Source organism: Jatropha curcas, chromosome 4 (assembly GCF_041381405.1).
Source record: "Jatropha curcas cultivar XTBG-Jc1 chromosome 4, XTBG_Jcur_1.0, whole genome shotgun sequence".
In the NCBI taxonomy this organism is placed as follows: domain Eukaryota; kingdom Viridiplantae; phylum Streptophyta; class Magnoliopsida; order Malpighiales; family Euphorbiaceae; genus Jatropha; species Jatropha curcas.
The window spans coordinates 29,187,105-29,211,222 of NC_143154.1; the positions used below are offsets into that span (position 1 = coordinate 29,187,105).

Consider the following 24,118-nt stretch of genomic DNA (forward strand, 5'->3'; position numbering starts at 1 on the left):
TTAACGTATATGTTGATATTGATTAAATGATTATTCTGATAACAGTGAAGAAAAATTGTGAGAAAATTTCTCAAAAAATATATGCTTGGTTAATCATTCAGGGAATGTCATTTAGGGTATCGACTAAAGGAGTTAGGATTAAAAAATTATTTTATTAAAATTACCAAATGATTATTGTATTAAAATTAATTATTTTATTAAGATTATTGAAATTTTATTTTTTAAAAAATTGAATGATATTTTAAATATTTTCGCTATAACACTTAGGAGAATGTTGTCTCGGAAAAAAAAAAAAAGTTTCAATGCTCAAGCAAGGGATAGGGTTGAGTGACATATAAATACAAAAATTATTAGGTCTAAGAAATTAGAAGCAAATCCTCTTTATGTCAAAAAAAAAAAAAAAAGAAAAAAGAAATTAGAAGCAAATGATATTTCATTGCGCATCCAAATCACCAATGTGATTTTGGCAGATAAGATAAAAATAAAATGTGCCGCAAATGGCAAAGTGAGAATTTTTCTTTTTCTTTTTCTTTTTCTTTTTCACATTTTCTGAAAAAGCCACGTGGAGAGTATTAGCCCGGGAATTTGCCGGGGTGTTTGTCCAAAATTAACTTTTGCATACATAAACTTTGAGCTTATTATCAATTTAGCCATCTCAAAAAAAAAAAAAAAACATTAAGTTTTCTATTTTTTTAAAATAATAAACAATATTTAAAATTAAAATTAAAAAGATAAAATACATGGAAAAATTTTGAAAGTGATGTTATTTTGTTTTCTTCTCCATCTTCAACAACAAAATGAATTCTTTTCTGTTTTAAAATTTTTAAAATTTTTATTATTTTAAAAATAAAATTGACATTAAAAATTTAATATTTATTACTTTCACCTAACAGTGGGTTAGGTTAGTAACAAATTCAAAAGTTATTTCTAGATTTTTACATTGTAATTAAATATTAAATAAAAATTTAAAGGCTAAATTCAATTTTATATTTGGATGGAATACATTCAAGTTCCAAAATTATGTCATAATTAATGCTTTCATCTCTCTGCTTTTGAAAAATAAATATATGACATTCATAATTTTCGTTTTCATATCACCATGGATCCTTCCATTTAAAAAGCGAGCACTTTATCATTAATTGGAAAAGAAAAAGACAAATATTTTTTTTAAAATATATTCTTACATTAGAGGCTCTAAATTTTTTGTTTTAATTAACACTTTATGCTCTCAATTCACAGTAAAAAAAAAATTACTTTTTGATTGGAAATTGGAACTTGGAAGGACCTCAAAGTGAAATACAAATAAAAATTAGTGATATCATAGTTATTTTTTACTATAAAAGTGTTAATTAGTACTTAATTTAGAAATTAGGGCCCATATGTATTTTTACTACTGAAGTCTGAACCACAGACTAATGTAAAAGGCCACAAAAAGTCATCTAATCCAACGGTCCAAAATGTTATCTAGGACACCACCTTTTTTCTCCTAATTAAGAGCAAGAGCCTTCTCTGTTCACGACTCTACTTCTCCGACTCAACCCAACCTAACTCTCTCTTGCCATGTATTCTCCAGAAGGTATATCACCTTGGATTTTCCTAACTCTACGGTCAACCTATAAGTCTCACATTCCCGTCTGTCACCATCTCTCTCACAGCACCCTTTATCACCGTGAAATCCTCTTCAATCGTACAAATCGAACGGCAAAAGAGGATACTGTCACAACGCAACTTTTATCATTACTTTAACCTTACTCGTTTGCACCTTATCTTACGTATTAAAAATTGCCACGTGCCATATTCCAATCCCATTATGTCCGTCCGATCAAGACTAACTAGGAATACCCCACTTTTTTCAAATTCGATAATCTTCACTTGTTCACTCACTGTCATTTCTCTCTCTCTCTCCCCCTCACACACATCGAACGAACCCGTTTTCATTTCGCTAGTGAGCGAGTACGAATACAAAGAGGAAAAATTCTCTTTCTCTTTCTTTCTCTCTCTCTTACTTACTTGACCTATCGGTTTTCAATTAACCGGAACCCTAGCTCGATCCACCGGCAAATTAAAGATTCCGGTGAGTATACAGTCTTCAGTGAGCAGAAATTTTTTGTGTTTCTTTGTTAGTTTAGCGTAATGAGTTGATTGGGTTTTATTTAAGCTAGAAGTGAGCAAATTTGTGACAAGGAAGGCTAATCTTTAGCTTTTGTAATTTGGTGGTTATTATGGACCAGTAGATGAGCGTACGATTGGGGAAGACTTGAGGATCGACCGGCCTGGATTTCGTCACCGGATGGAGGGAGGTAGCGTCTCTAGACTTACTTGTTCTGGTACTGTTCATTTCCTACTTTTTTTTTCCCCAATAGAAGCTCATAAGGTTAGGCTTTTTTATTTTTTTCTGGTTGTGTTGATGGACGGTGTAAATTGAAGAAAAATTGCTTGGAAATGGCTAGTTTAAATTTAACGAATTCAAATTGCCTTCACTTTTTTTTTCCTAGAATAATTGGCAATAAGAGCGAGGAAGTGGTTATTTTGTTTGTTAAAGTTATTAATGCTTAAGAGGCGTGAATTAGGGTTTATGTGGAATTGGATAGCAGTTCTAGCTGTATAGAATTGATTTGTAAGTTAACATAGAAAATCAGAGGTTGTTTTTCAGTTTTCTATCCAGTGAAGTTCACTTCCTTTACACTGTGTAAGCTATGTTCATGTTTGACTTTTCTTTCAGTTCATTATAAAAGTTACAGTTTGCAAGCTATGTTCTTGTGACAAACACATATATACTATGCACACAGTTTATATTAAATTTATCATGTGCACTGTTTATGCTTCTAGTTGGTAATTGATAGTGCAACAGCCTTGCCTGAACCGTCCCTGTATAACCTGCTGTTTTAGGGTCCAACCATGCCCAAAATTAAGCAAAGTTATATTAGTAGTTTCAAGTTGGTCTGTACTAAACACTAACATTTCCATCCATTACGGATGTGGGATTCAAACCCACTCAAGCTAACACCTCTGAGAGGTGCAAGTCTTACATTTCTCCTCTCCTTATAGCTTGCAATGTACTTGTCACAACTTCTTTTGCTTCATATTTACAACTAGGCTCTAGCCAAGATCCACTCCATGACCGGCACCTCGTATTGTGGTCCGTTATTGTCCCAGGAAGCTCCATCCCGTGCCTTCTAGTCCCATGAATAGCCCTTTCCTTGGGCCTACTTGCTCTGCATAATCCTGATCCTAGGTGGCTTTGATACCATCGGTAATGGTTTTGCCTGAAACTGTCCCTATATAGCCTGCTGTCTTAGGCTGAACCGTGGCCCAAACTGGTAAACCAAGTTATACTAGTAGTTTCAAGTTGGCTTATGTAAACCACTTACAATTCCACTCATCATCGATGTGGAATTCAATCCCACTCACTGTAGCACCTTTTAGAAGTGTGTGTGTGGGTGTTATATTTGTTATAGGGAGATTGAGTTATTTCTTGAATATGACTGTGCCATGTATTTTTTATTACAATCTTAGCAAAAATCATAACCATTTAAGATGGACAGTTCTGTTATAACTGTTGTGTACAACAAATACCATGATTCTGCCATGTCCTTATCCTATGATTATCACATTAGAGCTTGTGGTATATTGATTCTTCTCTTGAGCCCAGAATGGATTCCTATCATCTAAGCAGTGAGTATGGACTGCTTATAGTTTGCTTTTTAATAGTTTTATGGTGTATGTCAAATTTCTTCCTAATTAGTAATCCTGTGAGGGATTACTGGGAGTAGTAACTTATATTTTCTTCTTCACATAACCTTGTTTCTTCCGTCCCATTTCCAACATAATGATGATAGTAAATGTATCCTCATCGCCACCATTTGCAGTAATTGTTCTTGTACATCATGCGTGATAGCAACTTCTAGCTATTTTTCTCCCTTTGGCTTTTGATTTTTGAAATTTTTTTCTTGAAACAAAATTGTTACGTGCCCTCTCATGAACCATTCTTTTTAAAGCTTTTTTCTCTCTAAAAGTTGGAATAATATAGTATCATCCGATATTTAGACTTTTCTTTATGCAAACCAAAAACTCTCTATTTGGAAGAAATATTTGTCTCTTACAAGTAAGTCTTCTCTCTCTCTCTCTCTCTCTCTCACTGTCTCTCCCAATAAAAAATGAGAAAAATGAAAGTAGACTTGTGGAACTAAAACCTTCAGGTTGTTTTTTATGGCCAATTATCCTTTGGTCTTCACTATACCATTGATCTTATCTATTTATCTTTGATGTTCTTTTTCATGGTCCCAAGTACTGGTGGCGGGCTATTTGATATGTGAGTGCCATAGGGGAGTGGCATTGTTCCTGGTAAAAGTTTGTGAATGTTGCAACCAGCACATAATATTGTTGTGGAAGATGTATCTGTATGGATTTACTGTAAACTATGATGCCGTAATGTAGTTTAACTGTATTATTAAGTCTATGATTTTACAAAGAAAGCCAATTGAATTGCTATGGCTGTGGAATAGAACCTTGAGAGTCTTAGTGGTGAAACAAAAGGAAATTGTCTAACTTGCCAATGCTGTAAGCTGTACATATTGCACCTTTTGTTTGTACTTATCCTCCCTTCCATTTTATTGGAAATTTTATGATGTTAGTTACTTAGTTCACAGCGATTTCTGTCCCCAATTTCCATTCACTTCCGTCATTAACCATGGCATGGCAACGGCTAGGTTGTAATTTGCTATTGCATTGGTGTAATTGCTCAAGAAAATGAAAGAAGTAGCACAATTAGTAAGGGTCTAGAAGGATGATGGAATGATTGTGTGATGTTTAGTTTAGTTATAAATTACTTGTTGTGTAATATATATGAGAATCTCTAAGATGACTCCTCACAGCTTATATATTTGAGTCATTTTATTTTTTAACGTTTGCCAGTTCCCCCTAGCAGGATGTTTGATTTTTGTATCCTTGTACCTTGACTGGAACTCCCCCTGTGTCCTCCTCCTCTCTCTCACCATTTTATATTGTAGGTATACACCCATGGATTATGATGACAATGATTTTCAAAGCCAGAATCTCCATTTAGCTGGTGAAGGAAGCAACAAATTTCCTCCTGTTCTAAGGCCGTATGCTCTTCCAAAATTTGATTTTGATGACAGTCTTCATGGACCTTTAAGGTTTGATAGTTTGGTTGAAACTGAGGTTTTTCTTGGTATTGAAAGTAACGAAGATAGCCAGTGGATTGAAGAGTTCTCTCGGGGTAGTAGTGGGATACAGTTTAGTACAAGTGCAGCAGAGTCTTGCTCAATTTCGAGGCGTAACAATGTCTGGTCTGAGGCGACTTCCTCAGAATCTGTTGAAATGTTATTAAAATCAGTTGGTCAGGAAGAACTTATTCCTGCACAAACTAATACTAAGGAGTCAGATGCCTGTGATGAGCTGGGTTGCATAATAAAGCAAATGGACCCCAGCTTGAAACAGGATAGTAATATACCAACTAGGGTGGTAGATGTTACAAATGTACAACCTACGCCACTGCCAGCTGAATATTCAGAGAATTTCTCTGTGTTAGATGATGATGGCAGTGGGCAGCAGCCTCAAACTGAGGATGGTTCACAGATTTATAAAGATGATGAATCTGTTGCTCAAGGTTCTGGTGACCTCACTGCTATTAGTGTAGATGTTGGATTGCCCATTGCTGAGGGGAGTCCATTCATTGATGACAAGTGTGATGACATTAATGAAAGGGAAGTTGATAATGTTGTTGATAAAACTTTAGATAACAGGAAACAAGAAGGTTCTGCTTCAGGGGTACAACTTGATAGTGCTATTGCTTCTATGCAAAACATCATTACTGGAAGCAATGAATTTAGTAATGAAGGTTCCTTAAATAATGTAAATGAGATTGCTCATGAGAATATAGATGCTTCAGGAATAGATGAGATTGAGCATAAGGAGAAAGGGAGTGTTTTAAGCCAAGATGTTCAAATGCATACCACAATTTTGAATGCGGAAATGGTTGAAGCGAGTGCTCCTCATTTTGAAAATACCATTTCTATAGCCTCAGGAAAATCTGTGGAAGAAACGAGTACAATTGAAACTAACTTGGGTAACATGGAGGAACCTTGTATAATATCCAAGGGGGATTGTGATCAATCTGGAATGGAAGCAGATAATGCATCACTGATGGTTATTGAAGAGAATACTATAGTTGAAAGGAATGAAGTTGAGGAGTCTAATAGGTCTCATTTGGGTAACGACAACTTAGTGAGCAAGTTGGGTCCATCTCTTTTATCTAGTGAAGACAATATGGCTTCTGAAGATAAAGTTGATGGAAATTGCAGTAGCCATGGAGCTGCTAATTCTAGTTTGCCTGAGGTATGTGCTTCAGCTGAATTTATTAGTGAAACACATGCCAGGTGTCCTGTTTCATCGTCCACAATAGTTGAATCCACAGAAACATGCGAAAAAAATGTAGTCCCCAGGCAGAGTGATGACAATTGTGATAGATATGATCATGTTATTGAGCAAAAGGAGAAAGTAGAATTACCTTCTGATGGTAGTGACATGAATAGAATCATAGATAAAGGGGTTGGAACCTCATCTCTTGCTCAAGGTAGCACAGGATCTGAGTTAATAGTTTTAAAATCTCAATCAGATTCTACTGCTGGAAGTGAATCAGGTGAATGATCAATTCTTACTTTGCTGACTCTTAACCATCAAGGTTTTATAACTAAGTTATTGTCCAGCTCTTTCTTTATTGTTTTCTAGGTTCAGATTTTAACTTCATAAGTGCTAACTTGGTATCTGTGGTACCGTGGATTGTGTTCCAGTGTCCTCTGAAAAAGGCATTGCTGTAGATGCAGTTATTGATCATAAAAATGTTGAAGTTGCACCTTTACCTGCAGTATTTACTTCTTCAGACAAGGAGGAAGAAATTGCTACTAAGATTTCTACAAAAGCAAGTTTCTCTAACTGCAAGGCATCTTCTCAAGCGACAGCTGGAGTGGATCCTGTTTCTGAATCTGAAAATGCTTCTTCTGGTGCTGCTGTACAGATGCCATCCGTGTCAGTTGATCATTCTTTGTTAGCAGCAGATGCTAGTGACACAAAAGTCCAAGTTGAGCCTCAAGAAGTAGTAATTGAAAAAGTCGACCAGGAGCGCTCCAAGGATAAAGAATTGTGTCAACCTCTTGGTGATTCAACTGCAAACAAGGGAGACAGCACTGAAGCAGTAGTAAAAGTAAACAGTGAAAAGGAGCCTAAAAATGCTTCAGGTAAGCATCTGTAATTTGTAGAATAAGTATACGGGGATTTAGGGTTATGGGGTTATGTACATTTCTAACTATCTAGTTTGCTGCTCAATCTTCGAGTACCTGTTTATAGAGTTCTAGTTTGTATCTTATTTTGCAGTTTGATATTTACATGGTTCCTCTCTCTCTCTCTCTCTCTCTCTCTCTCTATATATATATATATATATATATATATATATATATATATATATATATATATATATATATATATATATATATATATATATATATATATATCTATGAGAGTGTAAACTTTTTGGGATATTTATCTGAGTGTTTGAATGCTTATTTGTTTATTTTGTGTGTGAAATAGAGTGTGGATGGATAAAAAGAACTGCAATTATATCTTGGTGGCATTACTTGCCACTTCTTCAACATACAGGCGAACTATTTTGTGAATATATGAGTTGATTAATTTGTTTTGAAATTTGTATCCAGTGATAATTTTTTTTATTTGGTTGCAAAATATTGTTTTTTTTTTTCTTACTAAAACTCAATGTGATTGCTTTTGTTGCATACTTTTACCTATTATACAGAAGTAAACAATGAGAAGCTTGAACCTGAGCCTTCAGCCTTGGAGGAACCTTGCCACAATACCTGCCAAAAAGGTGAGGAGGAAAACAGTGTCATGCTATCTGGAGATAAGAATTCTGCGCAAGTTGCTGTTCCAAACACCAATGGTAGGGTTATTTAATATCATTTTCATGTTAACATCAACTTTTATTGCCGTTTGGCATCTTCATAAGTATTTGCTTTGATTACCATAAAACCCAGCAGTGTTTCTTTTCTTTTTTTTTTTTTTTTTTTTTTTTTTTTTTTTTTTAATCCAACCTATACTTTATGCAGTAGTACATGAGGTTAGTGCTGATCTTGACAAGCCAATGGGTGATTCCCCTATTGTAATCAAGACAACTGAGCTTTCTCATGATGGAAGTAACAAGGAGGGAATCAAAAAATTGCCTGATCATAGTGTTTCCGTTTCTGAGGTAACTGATAGCAGTGCCACCAAGGTGCAGTTTGCTTCTCAGGAACCAAATCAAAATGATGCTTCTAAAGATGAGAGTAGCTTCACGTTTGAGGTTACTCCACTGGCGAATTTGCCTCAAAAAGATGCTCAGAAATGGCAGCCCTTTTCACATATGGGGGCTAGCAAAGCATCTCCGGTAAATCTCCTTTTGCTAGAAAATTCTTTGGGAAATGTACTATGACATCACCTTTAATGCTTACATATTTTTCTTATTAATTTGTCTTCCCTTCTCTCCTTTTTAAAGATTGTGGATGAATCTACTTCAAGCTCTGGGTTAGGCCAATTAGATCCCAAGATATCTCCAAATCTTTCTCATGGAAGTCCGAAGGTTTCTCGGGTAACTACTGGACGTGCTGGTTCTAAAAGTAATTCTGAGCGTAAAACAAGACGATCTTCAGGTAAGACGACAGCAAAAGAAACGGGTAAGAAGGCAAACCCTATTAAAGAAACATCTTCTATGAGATTAGAAAGAGGGGACAAAACAGCTAGTGTTTCCCTTAGCCCATCTGGCGTTTCACAACTTGTGCAATCCAGTGAGATGCAACGCTATGTGCATATCGATTCCAATAGTGTGAAACCGTTTGTTCTCGCAACATCAACTTCTGGCCTGCCGGATTTAAATTCTTCAGTTTCTCCGGTTCCAGTGTTTCAGCAACCTTTTACAGACTTACAGCAAGTGCAATTGCGTGCTCAGATATTTGTTTATGGAGCGTTAATGTGGGTTCTATTCTTTGATTTTTTTTTTTATTGTTTTTACATTGTTGCTAATGACACATCATGACATAGATTACATTAGAGTGGGTTGGATTAGTTTTATGGATGTGGTTAAGGTGCTTGCAGATGTCTTTGCTGGCATGCTTTGCACCTTTTATGCCATTCAGTCCTGGAAAAATATAAAGAAAAAGAAAAGGATTTGGCTGATATATGTTCAGCTTTGGGTCTTAATGGGTAGAGTTTGTAGAATAATTGTATATTCATGGAAAAGATTTCTATTCTGATGGTTTGATCCTGCTTTGAATGGTGTTTGAAATTATTGATGACAGTCAAGGAACCGCACCTGATGAAGCATACATGATATCTGCATTTGGAGGACCTGGTAAGTCTCTCAATCTCGTGGCTCTTGACATTGATGTAGGAATGCATAATCACTTCCTGCTGTTTTGGGCCTGTAGATGGTGGTAAGAGTATTTGGGAGAATGCCTGGCGCTCATGTATAGAAAGGCTTCATGGTCAAAGATCACCTCTGATAACCCCTGAGACCCCTCTGCAGTCTCGTCCAGGTATCTCTCTGCCTAAAACTGATTAATTTTTATTTCAATTTGGTTTAGTGCAAGTGTTTCAGAATTGAGATTTACAGGTGCTCGAGCTCCTGAACAATCAATCAAACAAAATTCAGTTCAAAGTAAAGTAGTCTCACCTGCCAGTCGAGGTAGCAACAAGGGTACACCAACAATTGTGAATCCTATTGTACCTTTTTCTTCACCACTTTGGAGTATGCCTACTCCGGGTGACACTCTGCAAAACAGCATGCCTAGGGGTCCTGTTATGGATTATCAGCGAGCACTTTCTCCTTTGCATCCTCATCAAACTCCAGCTATCAGGAATTTTGTTGGGCATAACCCTTCTTGGCTATCTCAGGGCCCTTTTGGTGGTCCTTGGGTTGCTTCTCCACAAACTACTACTCTTGAGACGAGTGGTCGTTTCTCTGTGCAATTGCCTATCACTGAACCTGTTCAATTGACACCTGTAAAAGAATCATCTCTGCCCCATTCCTCTGTTGCAAAGCCCACTGGTCCTGTGGCTCAGACTGGAGCCTCTGCTACTGTTTTTGCTGGGACTTCTTCTGCACTTGATGTGAAAATGGTTACTGCATCATCTGGTCAAACTTCTGCTGATCCAAAGCCTAGAAAAATGAAAAAGTCATCAGTTTCTGAGAATCATAGGCAGAATATTTTGCCACCTCAACCTCAAGTGGAATCAGTTATTTCTTCTGCTGTTATGAGTCCTATGACTAGTCCTATTGCCATTGCAACTCCTGCCAGCTTTGTTTCTAAAGCCCCTACGGAGAAATTCATTACCTCTGTAACTCCTACATCTGCTGTGGATCTTAGGAAAGGTGAGCAGAATGCAGAACCTAGGGCAGTTTTGTCAGAGGAGACCCTTGGTAAGCTAAAGGAGGCTAAGGTGCAGGCAGAGAACGCTGCTGCTCTTGCTGCTTCTGCTGTTAGTCATAGTGAGGAAATATGGAATCAGTTGGATAAGCAGAGAAATTCAGGGTTGTCACTGGAAGATGAAACCAAACTAGCTTCTGCAGCTGTTGCAATAGCAGCTGCGGCTGCTGTTGCTAAGGCGGCAGCTGCAGCTGCCAAGGTTGCATCAAATGCTGCATTGCAGGCAAAACTGATGGCTGAAGAAGTAGTTTCTATTGGTAATCAGAATCCTTGTGAAGTCAACGTTATTTCTGTTTCTGATGGAATGAAAAATTTGGGCAAGGCTACTCCTGCATCCATCTTGAAGGGTGATGATGGAACAAACAGTTCCAGTTCAATCCTTGTTGCTGCAAGAGAGGCAGCTAGAAGGAGGGTTGAAGCTGCTTCGGCTGCATCAAAACAAGCTGAAAATATGGATGCCATTGTAAAAGCTGCTGAGCTGGCTGCTGAAGCTGTCTCTCAAGCGGGGAAAATAGTAGCTATGGGCGACCCTTTGTCGTTGAGTGAACTAGTAGCAGCTGGTCCAGGGGGTTATTGGAAAGTATCACAAGTAACTTCTGAGCTGGTTTCAAAATCAAATCAGATTGGTGGAGAAAATGTAAATGTGGACTGTCGTGGAGATCCAGATACTTCTGCCAGGCAGTTAAAAGAGGTTCTATCTGATAAGAAAGAGAATCAGGTCTCTAACGTTGGGAAGTCACCTACTTCTACAGAGATAATTGGTGAGGACCTTGGGAGATTGGTGGAGGGCTTGTCAGGTTCTGGTGCAACCACGATAAAAGATGGTAAAGCGCAAAAAGGTCGCAAGGCATCTGATTTGGCTAAAACCATTGGGGTGGTTCCTGAATCTGAGAATGGATCCAGATCAAATGTTCAGAATGAGCATGGAAATCAAGAATTTTTGAAAGAGAATAGCATTAAGGAGGATTCCTGTGTTGAGGTTTGAAATTTTTAACTTTGCAAAATCGCATGTTTCAAATACCATAGAGTAAATTGGAACCTGTCCTGATTGCTGCTCTGTATAGTTTTTCTTCTACTTCCTGTTTATTTTTGTTATTTTTGTTTGCTAATTTACATTCTGGACTCTTCTGTTTTGCCTTTACTATTATTAAAGGTTTTCAAGGATGGGAGTGGATTTAAAGCCGCCTGGTTTTTAGCTGATGTTTTGAGTCTAAAAGATGGGAAGGCTTATGTGCGCTACAGTGACCTTACATCAAGTGAAGGTAAGCTATTTTATTCATCGTAGGTGCACGATTTATGAGTCAATGGAATGCCCACACACATGAATTGAGAAAATCTTGGAGAACCTCTGTTGTGCTCAGTCTAGATAAGCTCATCATTGGAGTTTGAGCTACTTCACGACTTGGTGCTCTGAAGAATGCCATATATGGCCAATGTATGCTAATCACCCTTGGTCGGAAGTCAATTTCATCACAAAATGCTACCTTAAAATGACACCAAATGAAGGCGGCCAAGTTACCTGATGTATGCATGGTTATGCAGTTGCCAATCACTTAAACTGGAGAAAAAGGGCGAGGTTCCTGTGTAGTTATGCAGCTAGTCTGTGCCATATTGGTATATTCAGTTAGAAAGATTGGTATCGACTGTGATGAAATTACTAGAAGATCCAGGACAGTATTAGAGAAGGTTATTGTGTTAGAAAGGATCTAGTGGTGTCGTGTCCTAAGCATCTTAGGAAGATTGTCAGCACATCAGATTGTTCAACCCCTGTTCTTGAGAAAGAATACTGGATTAGAACTATTGTTCCCCTAACAATTCTTCTTATTCAAAGATGTTTTAGAAATTAGAAAGAATAAATACTGCTGGAATTTTTTTCCTTGTGCTGTAGTACTGCAGTCAATAATCTATTCATTTTATCTGTTTGATTTTTTGTCCCTCAGGCTCAGGAAAGCTAGAGGAGTGGGTGCCACTTGAAGGTGAAGGAGATGAGGCACCCAAAATACGTATTGCCCGTCCTAAGACTGCCATGCTATTTGAAGGAAAGAGGAAGAGGAGGAGAGCTGCAATAGGGGACCATAATTGGTCTGTTGGTGATAGAGTTGATGCATGGAGAAAAGAAAGGTTTGTTTAAATATTAATATTGTATGGATGTGATGCATGGATCTGACATATCTGACAACTGTTTTTGGTTCTGGTCGTTGCGTGGGAGCAATACCTTGAATTTATTGGCCTCTGCATTAAAAAATAAAAACAGAACTTTGTTTTCTATAATAAATTTTCAAATTTTGTCGCTAAGTTTCTGATTTTTATCTGTACTAGAAGTTATGAAATCTGACAAAAAAGGGACATTTATCATGAGCAATATAGCGACAAATGAGTCACAGATGCCATGTAATGTACATAACTTAGCATGATTGAGTTGACTGGCCCATAGTTTTGGTTTTCTTTTCCTCCCTGTTTTAGTTGTCCATAAATTTCAGTTGGACGTTGTGTTTGCATTTCATTTCTGTTCTTTCTCAGCGAATACAAGAACATAATTAAGTTAATTTTTCAAGCTCCCAGTCACTAAAGAGGCCGATTTCCTATTGCCTGTTGCAATCATCCTTATCTTAGTATTTGCACCAAGCCAAGATGTTTGATCCATATGTTTGTGAGCTAGTACTTTTTATCAACTTTTGTTAATCATTAGGTAGGCAGGTGGACAAGTGAATCAGTGTTACCTGCTGAAGGTCGTTTTTGTGATATTGTTTGTTGTCAATTGAATAACGGGGGATTATGGGCTAGTGAATGGGGAGACCTCAAATCTACAAAAGACAATCTTGCTGCAAACTTAAATGGACAGATTTTTTGTAATTATTTTTGGCTGGTGTTGCTTGTTCCGTAGTTGTGTTCTAGCTGGCACGACTAGGACAATGATTGAAATTTCTCAACTTTTGTGATTGGCTGTGCAAGTTGTGGTTGTATTTTGTGCCATAAATAGGGTTTATTAATCATTTGTTTCTCAACATTTCTGACCTCTTTTATGCTTTCAGTCTAAATCATTCTTCTTCATCTGCTTTCATGTTGAACAATAGTTAGCATACATGTTCATCTTGTTTGTTTTATTCTTTCAGCTGGTGGGAGGGAGTTATAACTGAAATGAACAAGAAAGATGAGGCTGTAACTGTCAATTTTCCTGGTATATGTGATTGATAGTCTAGTTCCTTGGTAACTTAATTTTTAGTTGATAGTGATTTAGTTTAGAGGTAAATCTTCCTGCCACTTCGCTTGCAGCTCAAGGAGAAACTTCAGTACTTAAATCGTGGGATCTTCGGCCTTCTCTCATATGGAAAGATGGTGAATGGATTGAATGCTCCAGTGCAGGAGAGAACAGACGATCACCTCATGGGGTGCTCATTATGTTTTTATTCATTTGATTTCTTCCCAGTTTTGACTTTGAAATGTTTCTCGCACTGATGTGCAATAGCAAATCTGGTTTTCAGGGTGAAACTCCTCAAGAGAAGCGACAACGGGTGCGAAGCCCTGCAGTGGAGGCCAAGGGAAAGGATAAGGCTTCAAAAAGTATGGATGTGATGGAATCTGATAAATCTGATGATCCAACATTATTAGATTTATCTGTTGATGGAAAACTATTCAATGTTGGCAAGAGTACTAAAGATGATAATAGGCCTAATGTGCTGAGAATGACAAGGACTGGGTTGCAGAAGGAAGGATCGAGAGTGATTTTTGGTGTGCCCAAGCCTGGAAAGAAAAGGAAATTTATGGAAGTTAGCAAGCATTATGTTGCAGATGGGAGCAGTCAAATGAATGAAGCAAATGAGTCGGTCAAATTCACAAAATATTTGATGCCTCAAGGAGGCGGACCCCGAGGATGGAAAAGTACTGCAAAAACTGAATCAACTGATAAACGAGCAGCCTTGTCCAAGCCCAAAGTGCTGAAGTCTGGAAAACCACAAAATGTTTCCAGTAGAACAATTCTTCAGAAGGACAACCTATCAACCTCTGCAGTTTCTGCTCCTGATGATAGTGCTAGTACAGATCATAGCACAAAGACCAAGGATTCTGTAAACCGTGTTGAGAACACTTTGGAAAAGCAGAACCCGATGGGCTTTCAATCATTTTCTAGCTCTGATGGGGCTGCAGAGGGTCCAATCTTATTTTCTGCGCTTCCTCTTCCATCTGATACTGTTTCTTCTAAGAAAATGTCTAATTTAAATGCTAAAGCTGAGCTTATAAGCAAAGGAAAACTTGCCTCTGCTGGTGGAAGGTTGAATAAAATTGAGGAGGGCAAGACTTGGAATGGTAATTCTGCAAAATCAACCTCTGATCCTGTTGAGCCTCGTAGGTCTAATCGCAGAATTCAGCCGACATCAAGGGTAAGTGTTCAGATCTAAGAATTTTTTATTTGCTAGATTATGTAACCTATAGTGATCTGATACGCCTATTGACATGTTACCCACAGCTATTAGAAGGGCTGCAAAGCTCACTGATGGTTTCAAAAATTCCATCCGTGGCACATGACAAAAGCCATAAAAGTAGAACCGCTTCTAAAAGGTGAGTTTTCAGCTCTGAAAATGACAAATCACTTTCTTGTCCTCCTCTCTCTCTCTCTCTCTCTCTCTCTCTCTCAGTGCATAAACTAACTGCTTCATTGTAGCAGGGAATAACCATGGGTAAAAAGAGATCCCAGGAAAATGTTGGATCCATTACAAAGAAGCTTGATGGTCAGTGGAACACACTCAAAAGTAGTTTGTGTATATTTATAATAGGGGAGATAGCTAGGAATGGAAATTCTTGCTTCCTTGGGTTTTAATTATGAAATGTAGTTGGTAGATGTTCATATCAATTTTAGTGTATTCACAAATTATGATTTAATCTTCCTAGGCATTTTGCCTTAATAGGTTGTATATGGAAATTGTCCATGTAGTTTGGGTTGAAATTTCAGGAAGCTTTTGCAGATGAGATTATCACCCTTTTATATTTTTCTTTTAGATGGTCATTTTTCTAATCAATAAGCACACTTTTGTTGTCTACCGGTTCAGACTAAAATCTTGTGGAAGAAATAAAAATGGAACTGTGATCTTCATATGCTAAATGAAAATGATGCATTTTATCTAATTTTTCTCTTTCCCAGTTTGCTAAATGTTCTATTTGCTCACTTTCTACGCTCAAGTCACAGGTGTATGTATCCTACGAATGTGTATTATCACAACCTCCAATATCTGAATGCGTCCTAGAATGCATGTTGGAGATTTGAGGATCATGTAACAGATTCTAGTGGAACGAATCTTTTAACAGAAAAATAACTAAATAAAATATAGATGCATCTTAAAGAAAAACATTTGGCCCTTTCAGTGAAATATTTACAGATGTGTCCATGTTTTCTGAGTAGAACGCTCGACTTACCTAATGAACTTTTCATTTTTTGTTTCTTCTCCTTTAATTTTCCAGAGTGACTTGGTTATGACATCATTAAATTTTCAAAAGGTTATGAATCAATTGGCAAGTCCAATCCTAATATCTTGATTTTGAATTTTGAACGGCAATGCATCGTAAACCATATGTATATTGTTTGCTAATACACGACTAATTGATGTTTAAATAAAAACCCTTAAACCATATATGTATATTGTCTGCTAATACACGACCAATTGATGTTTAAATAAAAACCCTTTCTGACATCGTCCCGGTAATTCAACTGGATAGCTCTGGTGATCCGGTTGAGTGACAATATCGACTGTGACTTTGACGCGCAACTGGGGTTTCTAACTAGGATGAATGCGCTAACTATGGGTTACTAGTTCCACCCATTTTGAAGACCAGCATGCTCTACGTGATTCTGCAAGATGAAAGAAACTATGGTCATGGATGCGCAGATCATCAAAACAATGTCCTTATGAAACGAGCTCGGCAAGTGGCAAGCTTTAGTCGCCTAAGATGGAAAAACCAACCACACTCGCACGTGACCATTAACCCACCAGATCTAAAACCATAATTTTTTTTATTTATTTTTTTTTTTTTGGCACTGGAATTCAGTGTTCCTTTGCTGCTGGCACACAACGAATTATATTCATTTTCAAATTATTTTTAAGGACATTTTTGCTTCATCAGCTTCATACATGAATAATTTTTCCACCCAAACTGCACCTGATTAATAAAAAGGAAGGTTGCTCATCCTTATCAACAAAGCTAATTTCATTGGATCATCTGAACCACAATGAAAAAGAGAAAGACATAAAATGATAAATTTTAATAATAATGCAACTTACGAAGTCGAAACTTTAATTTCTGGCATACCTAAGACGTGTACCTAGCAAAACTATTTTATGAACAATTGCAACTCATCAAAGATCATTTCTGTACACAAATTCAATTTGTTCCTTGTAGCCACAAGAACCCAGATTACTGACATTTTAGCAAGCTTCAGTTGTAATGCTGGGGAATAAAATTTCATACCAGCATCAGAAGGTTGGCAAGCTGAAGAGACGAAATGACTGAGCCTTCAACTGTCTCAGAAAATCTGATCAATATAAAATTAAATTAAGCCACCGCATATTTCTGGGCTTAGTTCTTCAGTTACCTTAGTCTGGAAATTTTTATCATCCTCAATATCCCTTTAGAGGTACAAGTTCTCCCATGCCTTCTCTTCTTTTGACCTTCCATGGCTTTTGTCTCCTTGATTCTCCTCAACGTACTTGGATGGAAATTTTTGAGTTTACAGGAACTTGGTCTAACAGGCGAGTTTCATCATTGCTGCTTTCATCACTACTGAATGGTTTCTCACATATGCAAGGAGATGGATATTCGTGGAACTCACCTCGTCCAGGCTTCCCCTCGTTCGGCTCTCCCATAAATTCTCTCTGGCATGCTTTCACTCTTTTCGCGAATGTATCCCAGTCTGTCTCATTCCTTTGCATGAACAATCCACTGAGCTTTTTTGCATTTGGCCTAATGGTCCTCTTATGCCCTGCATACCTCCTTTGTATCCATGCAATGAAAAACAGAAAAGGTTTCACAAATTAGTATACTCCAATAATATTTACTTATATTGACAATAGTGGGAACAAGATAAAAAATTGATTCTTTGATTTTTTACCTATTGAAGCACTGCCCATCAAGTGCAGGATTCATTCATGAATTCTTTAATTTCTGAATCCAGTTAATATCCAATTTATTTTAACTGCTTCCACATTACGTATGGGAGCAGAATATATTTCTATAGTGAGCTTTTATTTCTCTTCTTTGTAATAGCTATGAAAATTCTTCACATTTTACTAAATTATTAGAATGTGAGGCTTCATAATCAACATTATTTTGACAAGCAAAATACTTGAAAACAGCAAATCCATATTCATCCTATGAAATTGAAAACAGCAAAGAAGTCTAATCTAAAAGTACATAAAAGCATAACAGGGAACACTGCAAATCAAATTTCTCACCTTCGACCGGCAAGAATCTTGGCCATGTTTCCATTATTATTGGTGACAAAAACATCACTTTCATCACAGACAATGTAGTCGATGGCTGCCAGGCGAGAAGAAAATGGAAGAAAAGGCTTCAGTTCTTCATTAGCAAGCATCTCCTTTGTGTAGAAGTTTGGAAAGAGTTCTCTGAGTGGCCGCAGAGTCTCTTCTCCACCATATATTTCTCCAGATGCAACATAGATGTATGTGTCATTAGCAAATCCAAGGGCACGCAACATCAACCCCACTTCATGAGGAGTAAGTGGACATTTCCCCCTTGCCCGCTCTTCCTCTGCACTTAAATCCTGAAAAATCATCAAAGTTTACGTCAAATTAGACAGAATAAACCATAACCAGAACGCACCTTGATACGCATGGTCTTATTTCTCTTGGTCAATGGAAGAGAATTGCAACATGTGACATTCAAATCAATTTTTTAGGCACATATTTTGTTAAGAGTTTAAATACTTATATAATCCTTTAGCAAGACAAAAACAACTTTCAAATTCTTATATAACCCTAGAGGACTGAATTCTTTTCTTCAGTTTAGACACAAGTCATAAAAAGGACAAGAATCTCACAGGTAATGTGTCCCATCTCTTTCTTATTGCACCAAGCTCAAATCTCTCTTTCTCTCCCCCACCATAATAACATCCAGAAAATGCAAGCATATCAGGTTCAAACCTGCGATTCAAAAGGGTTAGGACCACAAATGAGGAAATCCAAACAAAATTCAACCATATATTTATTAATGTATTCATTGTCTATGTCGATGTATGGATACGAATTCATAATAAAACATAAATTTATGAGATAATGTCTAGACAAAAAAACATATTAAAGCACACTTAATGAATTGAACAGAGTACTGAAGCAAAGTAAGTAGAATACGTCTATTGATATTTAAGACGTGTAAGAGAAAATGGAAAGGCAGACCAAATTCTCATCATTAACTTCTAGAATTTCACATTGTGAGAGCAGCACCAATGCAAGGAATACAGAATCTTAAAGTTTTCTGTTAACATGTTATTCACACTCAAAAGAGACACGGATCTGTTTAGTTTCAGTTAGGCAATGAAAAACTCTGCATAACCTAGGTGATAGAAATACCTTCCCACAGAATGAAAATATTGAATATAAGCACACCATTAATATTAGAACTCAAGCGAAAGAGACAAACCTCAAGTGGATTGCGATAAAACGTTTTGCCATCTTTCTCATTTTCATAACAAGTCTTTGGCCAATATCTTGTATGGGTTTTGCAAATCTTAAAGCATGATAATTAACTCGGCAGCGCAACTTTTGTAGCTCTTCATCAAGGTCATTTGCAAGCCTATAGTCAAACTTTGTCAATTGTACAACCTACAATTTCCAGAGATTAGACCGACTACAAACTAATAACAAAATCAAGAAAAGATGTCTTCCAGACCTTGAATGAAAATGTATGGCACTAAGCAGAATGTCGTGAAAATAAAAGAATAAAAGAAAACAGTTTCTAATCAAGCAAACTGTCTTACACGTCTCCTCAATAGGATGGGCAGAACTTGATCTAGGTAATACTCAGGGGGGGATTTTCTTGGGACACGCATGGTATACGGAGGTTTTTCCATTGATCGCATGACTTTATCAGGAACTCTTTTGATAATTGTCACATCTTTTGCGAGGTAGGAAATGAACCAATCAACATCAAAAATGTTGACAAAATCACTGTATGGTAATGTATAATATAATAAGAATGGGAAGTTGACTGTAAACAGTACTACTATGAAAAAGAAGACAAGATAATAACAGATTGACTTTTACTAATAATTGACTAATAGAATCCCATTTTACCTATCATCCTTCCAATATGAATGATGATCGAGCTCTGGAACAACTAATGTAGCATTAAGAATCCGCGCAACAACTACAGCATCAGTTATCTGAGTGCAGAAAGAGATTGTCATTTTCACAAAAATAAAAAAAATAAATAAATAAATTCACCTTTTGATGCGAATAATGCAAACTTCTTAGCAAAGACTAGAAATCAAAATCTCACAAAACCTCCTTTAAACAAACTAACGTAAGTGATACTTGTTAGTCCAAATAAACATACTAAGGACAAATGGCAAATGCATAACAGCACTCAGAAAACTGATTCAAATGAGAGACGTCTAAGATGATTTGATTATGTCATCATGTGCTCTGGTTCATAAGTGCAATGTATTGATGCTAGACCTAGAAATAAAGTGGAGGGAACTAGTCTAAAAAGATCTACTACTTCTTGACATTAGTGCCGACTTAGATACGAATGGAATGAAATGGAAACAAAGAATTTATATGGCTAACCAACTAGTTTGGGATTACGGCTTTGTTATTATTGTTGTATTTGACAACCTGATTCAATCACAAGTTCTTCCACCAGATTTTCTAACAGCAATGGTATAATACAACTTTCACTTACTCCTGTTCTTTGTTGGTTCAGCCCTCCACTAGCTGCAATAAGCAAATAGCCATTTGATGACTTCTCCCGTTTGGCAGCTAGATATAAAAATTACAAAGTGTTAAAAAGTTCAATCCAATAACATAAACAATGTCTGGCTCAAAACTAAAAAATAAAACATAATATAATAATATTAAAAAAACATAAAGAACATGTATTTTTCTTGCTTTTTCTTAACTACATCATATGGAAGACAGGAGACAATATATCTAAGAAAACGCCCCCAGTAAGCTCAGTTGATGCAAATGTGCCTGGAAACCTAAAACTTGAGCAGCAGTAGTGTTTACTGCGTGTAGGTTTTACAAACACAAACCATCATTATCAAATTATTCTAGATACAGCAGGTGGTTACAATGATATCTACATGCCATAATTCCACAAGTTGGGGAATTTCTTCATGGAAATCTCCAAAATTGCTATTAATATTAACATTAATTAAGACAAGGAACACTGAAGCTAAAATGGAAAACAGTAATGCACTCAAACAGCAGGAAGCAAATTAATCAAAAAAAATTACTCAGTGCTCACATAAATAAAAAAGAGCAAATCCTGTCAGACGTCATGCATATGGTTAGATACAAGACAACAAACCAACACAAGAAGCGGCAAATTTCGGTTGCAAAAACTGCAACAAGATTCAGAAAGGAAAAAAGAAAATGATCTCATACTTTCTGAAAAGAACCAAGGAAGAAAATACAACAACGATAAATATTGGTTGAATAACAATTGGAACACTTGCACGCTTAAGAATATAATTTTCAGAACTTACATCATTAAGGAAGGGGTCTAAAAAGAGAAATTCACAATCCGTGCTCACTTAATCTAGATAACCTACATTCTATGACAAACTTATTGCTGTGAGCCAAAGAAAGGTTGCAGCCATCAGCAGAAAATGATGCTTGGGAAAAATAAACAGGTAGTCAGGTACATAGAGCAGTGGCACCATAACCCAGGGGAAGCATAACAATGAATATGAAGGGTAAAGATTGGCCAGAAATGCATGCAGAAATGTTTTCACAGATTCTTATAATAAATTTAGGACAATACTAAAGCATTGAATAATCACATTTCTGCTTGTTCTTCAAGTACAAACGTATAGACATTAAAATTGTACCATCTAAGCAAAATAAAACCTTCAACAAATAACGCAACTAAAGACACTTAAAGATGAGAATGCTTGACCAGTGTAGGACAATTTAAGACATGGTAACGTCAACAACAAAGCAAATGAATGGACATTAATATCAGAAGGAAGAAGATAAAAGACACATAAATCTCCAAATCAAAGTAGCTGTTTCTCAACTAATAGTTAGCATCAGTGGAAAAGGAATGAGTCGAAGCAAAATACTGGAAACAGCTAACATTTATTGGATAATCATAGCCAATAAAAGATATTGCAGCTAATTCATCAATTATAACTTACGGGCAAAATTTCTTCCTCTTTCACTGCATCCATGATAGAAATTTGAGTACTTGGATTTCCATATATCAATGGGTTCTCGCCGAATCCTTTCCTGTCAATATTAAATTTACACTAATAAATACTATAATTAACTATTAAATTGCTGATAACATTTCAACTGGGAATTTCAATGTTTTCTTTTTTTATTTTTGCACTCAAAAAACAAAAATAGAAATAGAAAGTGTTTTTACCAGTGGGTCTGTCTCCCGCGTGATAAGTCTGTGAGAATACCAGGACGCCATGTGTCCAGTGAACAGCGAAATCAAGCCCAGAACGAACAACATTATCCCGCAAACTAGCGACCACGGGATCTTCCTGCGCTGCTGCGTCCCAGAGGATCTCCACCACTCATTGTGACTGTGATGGTGGTGGTGGTGGTGGTGGTGTTTACCGCCGCCTCTGTTAGAGCTATGGTTACCGTTTTGTTGCTGTAACAGCGCCAGGTTCGCCGATATAACGCTAAACCTCCAGGACTTGGCCACTCCCATTGATTCCCAATCCTGCCCCTTGTTTCATCCTTTATTTACTCAAAATGCCACCACCACTCCGTAATACTCCATGTCCGAGCAAACACAAAATACAGTAGCCTCTCTCTATCTCTTTCTCTTTCTCTATTAATTTCGAATCAGATATCAAAAACAAAAGGCGAGGGAAAGAGAGAGTGCAGAAGACGAATAATGTGAACAATGGAATTTTGAAAACCCTAAATCGGAGGGTTTTTGTGAGATCAGTTCACTGTTGGAGACAATGGAGTTTCTGAGACAAGAAAAAGAAAAAAGAGCGAGAAAAGGAGAGAGTGTGTTGTGTTAATTTTTATTATTTTACTTCATAGCAGTCCCTAAATAAATAGGGATTTTCACACGTAAAATAAATAATGTGGTCGATCGTGTACGAAATATAAATGTTGATCTTCTTACTCTTGCTCATGCCACAGGTAAAAAGTCTCGGAACATTTTAATTTTCATAAATTTATCAAGTTAGGAAGAATTTGTGTAATCCGCAACATTAGTCCGTAATTAAATTTTATAATAACTAAAATAAATAAATATTGATCTCATTAGACTAATAATAATTAAATCTTGATAAATTATAGAAAATTTTCGATAATTTTTATTTTTTAGATTAGACTGTATGTTAAATCTATTTAAGTATTTATTAGGATTAAATAAATTTTTCTTCAAGCAAATAAAAATACGATAATTATGTTTTGATACAGATAATGAAATTGAATAGTGAAAAAATATATTAAATAAAAAAAGAAAAATGGAAATTTTGATTTATGATTTATTACAATCCTCCACTTTTGAACACTATAGAATTTCTATTCCTGCTTTATTTTCTTTCTATACATATTCTCTCTTCATTTGTTTTTCAAAAGAAATGGGAAATCGAAATTTTTCAAAATTGTACACTATGAACACAAAATACATAAAAAATGGAAAATCGAATGTGGAGCTCACATTCAGCAAAACAACAATAGCAATTAATTAATTAATTATAGCATTAATTGTCATATGTAACTAACAGCCAACTATTTTGGGGAGTGAATTCGAAAGTCTGTCAAAGTTGTGCAATTCGAACCAGTGATCCTTACATTTTTTTTTTTTTCCTTTTTTATACCCAATTTTGGTAATATTATCAATTAATTCCTCTGCCATGGACATATGACTCCAACAGGGATGAGGAGATAATTAGACGATTTATATGGACAGTATTATATATATTTATTTGCTAGGGTAATGTTTTGTAAAAAAACTTTAACTTATGTAACATTTAGCTTTTTAGCGTTTTATGAAAAGTTATTAAAATAGAGTTAACAGCTAAACACTACTAAAATATTCCATCTGTCTCAAAATATATTTAACATATTCAATTTTTTTAAATGTATTTAGTATATTCAATTAATAATTAAATATCATCGTAATTATTTAATATAACTCTTCAATAATATGTAAATGAATTAACCAATAGTTAATTAGATCAATAAAAGAATCCGCATTTTATAAATTTTATTTATAAAATTAAAATAATTAAAACTTAAAGTCTGTGTTGTTGACAGAAATTTATTTAAATATTACCTTCAGTCCAACTTGTATTTAAAAAAATATATACAAGAATGTCAATTGAGAATTGTGAAGTAAGCAAATCAATTTTTTATCACAAGATTAAATTTTGACAATTGCCTCCATACCATGATCCCGTTGATGTTGAAAACGTTTGT

The 24,118-nt window shown here is 36.1% G+C and overlaps 2 protein-coding genes across 7 annotated transcripts; one reads left to right on the forward strand and one right to left on the reverse strand.

Moving 5' to 3' along the window:
- Positions 1–1,884: 1,884 nt before the first annotated feature.
- Positions 1,885–15,447, forward strand: G2484-1 (protein). Of its 6 annotated transcripts, none has more exons than XM_012214607.4 (17): positions 1,885–2,074; positions 2,232–2,327; positions 5,010–6,661; positions 6,813–7,256; positions 7,829–7,972; positions 8,139–8,455; positions 8,564–9,036; positions 9,363–9,415; positions 9,492–9,599; positions 9,677–11,469; positions 11,644–11,752; positions 12,431–12,611; positions 13,604–13,668; positions 13,764–13,879; positions 13,973–14,866; positions 14,953–15,044; positions 15,148–15,447. In XM_012214607.4, the coding sequence occupies exons 3-17, from the start codon at positions 5,020–5,022 to the stop codon at positions 15,155–15,157; spliced, it is 6,441 nt and encodes a 2,146-aa protein (XP_012069997.1). In that variant the 5' UTR covers positions 1,885–2,074; positions 2,232–2,327; positions 5,010–5,019; the 3' UTR covers positions 15,158–15,447. The 6 variants fall into 6 exon arrangements, with proteins under 6 accessions (XP_012069997.1, XP_012069998.1, XP_012069995.1 ...); XM_012214608.4 differs by having other exon boundaries at positions 2,232–2,300; XM_012214605.4 differs by having other exon boundaries at positions 2,235–2,327.
- A 1,261-nt stretch (positions 15,448–16,708) lies between these two features.
- On the reverse strand, positions 16,709–22,730 carry LOC105632276 (O-fucosyltransferase family protein). The gene is given in 10 exon segments (XM_012214603.4): positions 16,709–17,191; positions 17,193–17,468; positions 17,930–18,258; positions 18,535–18,637; positions 19,134–19,315; positions 19,471–19,660; positions 19,787–19,875; positions 20,397–20,473; positions 21,859–21,949; positions 22,089–22,730. Coding segments are annotated over 10 exon segments (1,719 nt in total). The 5' UTR covers positions 22,386–22,730; the 3' UTR covers positions 16,709–17,106.
- Between the last annotated feature and the right edge of the window lie 1,388 nt (positions 22,731–24,118).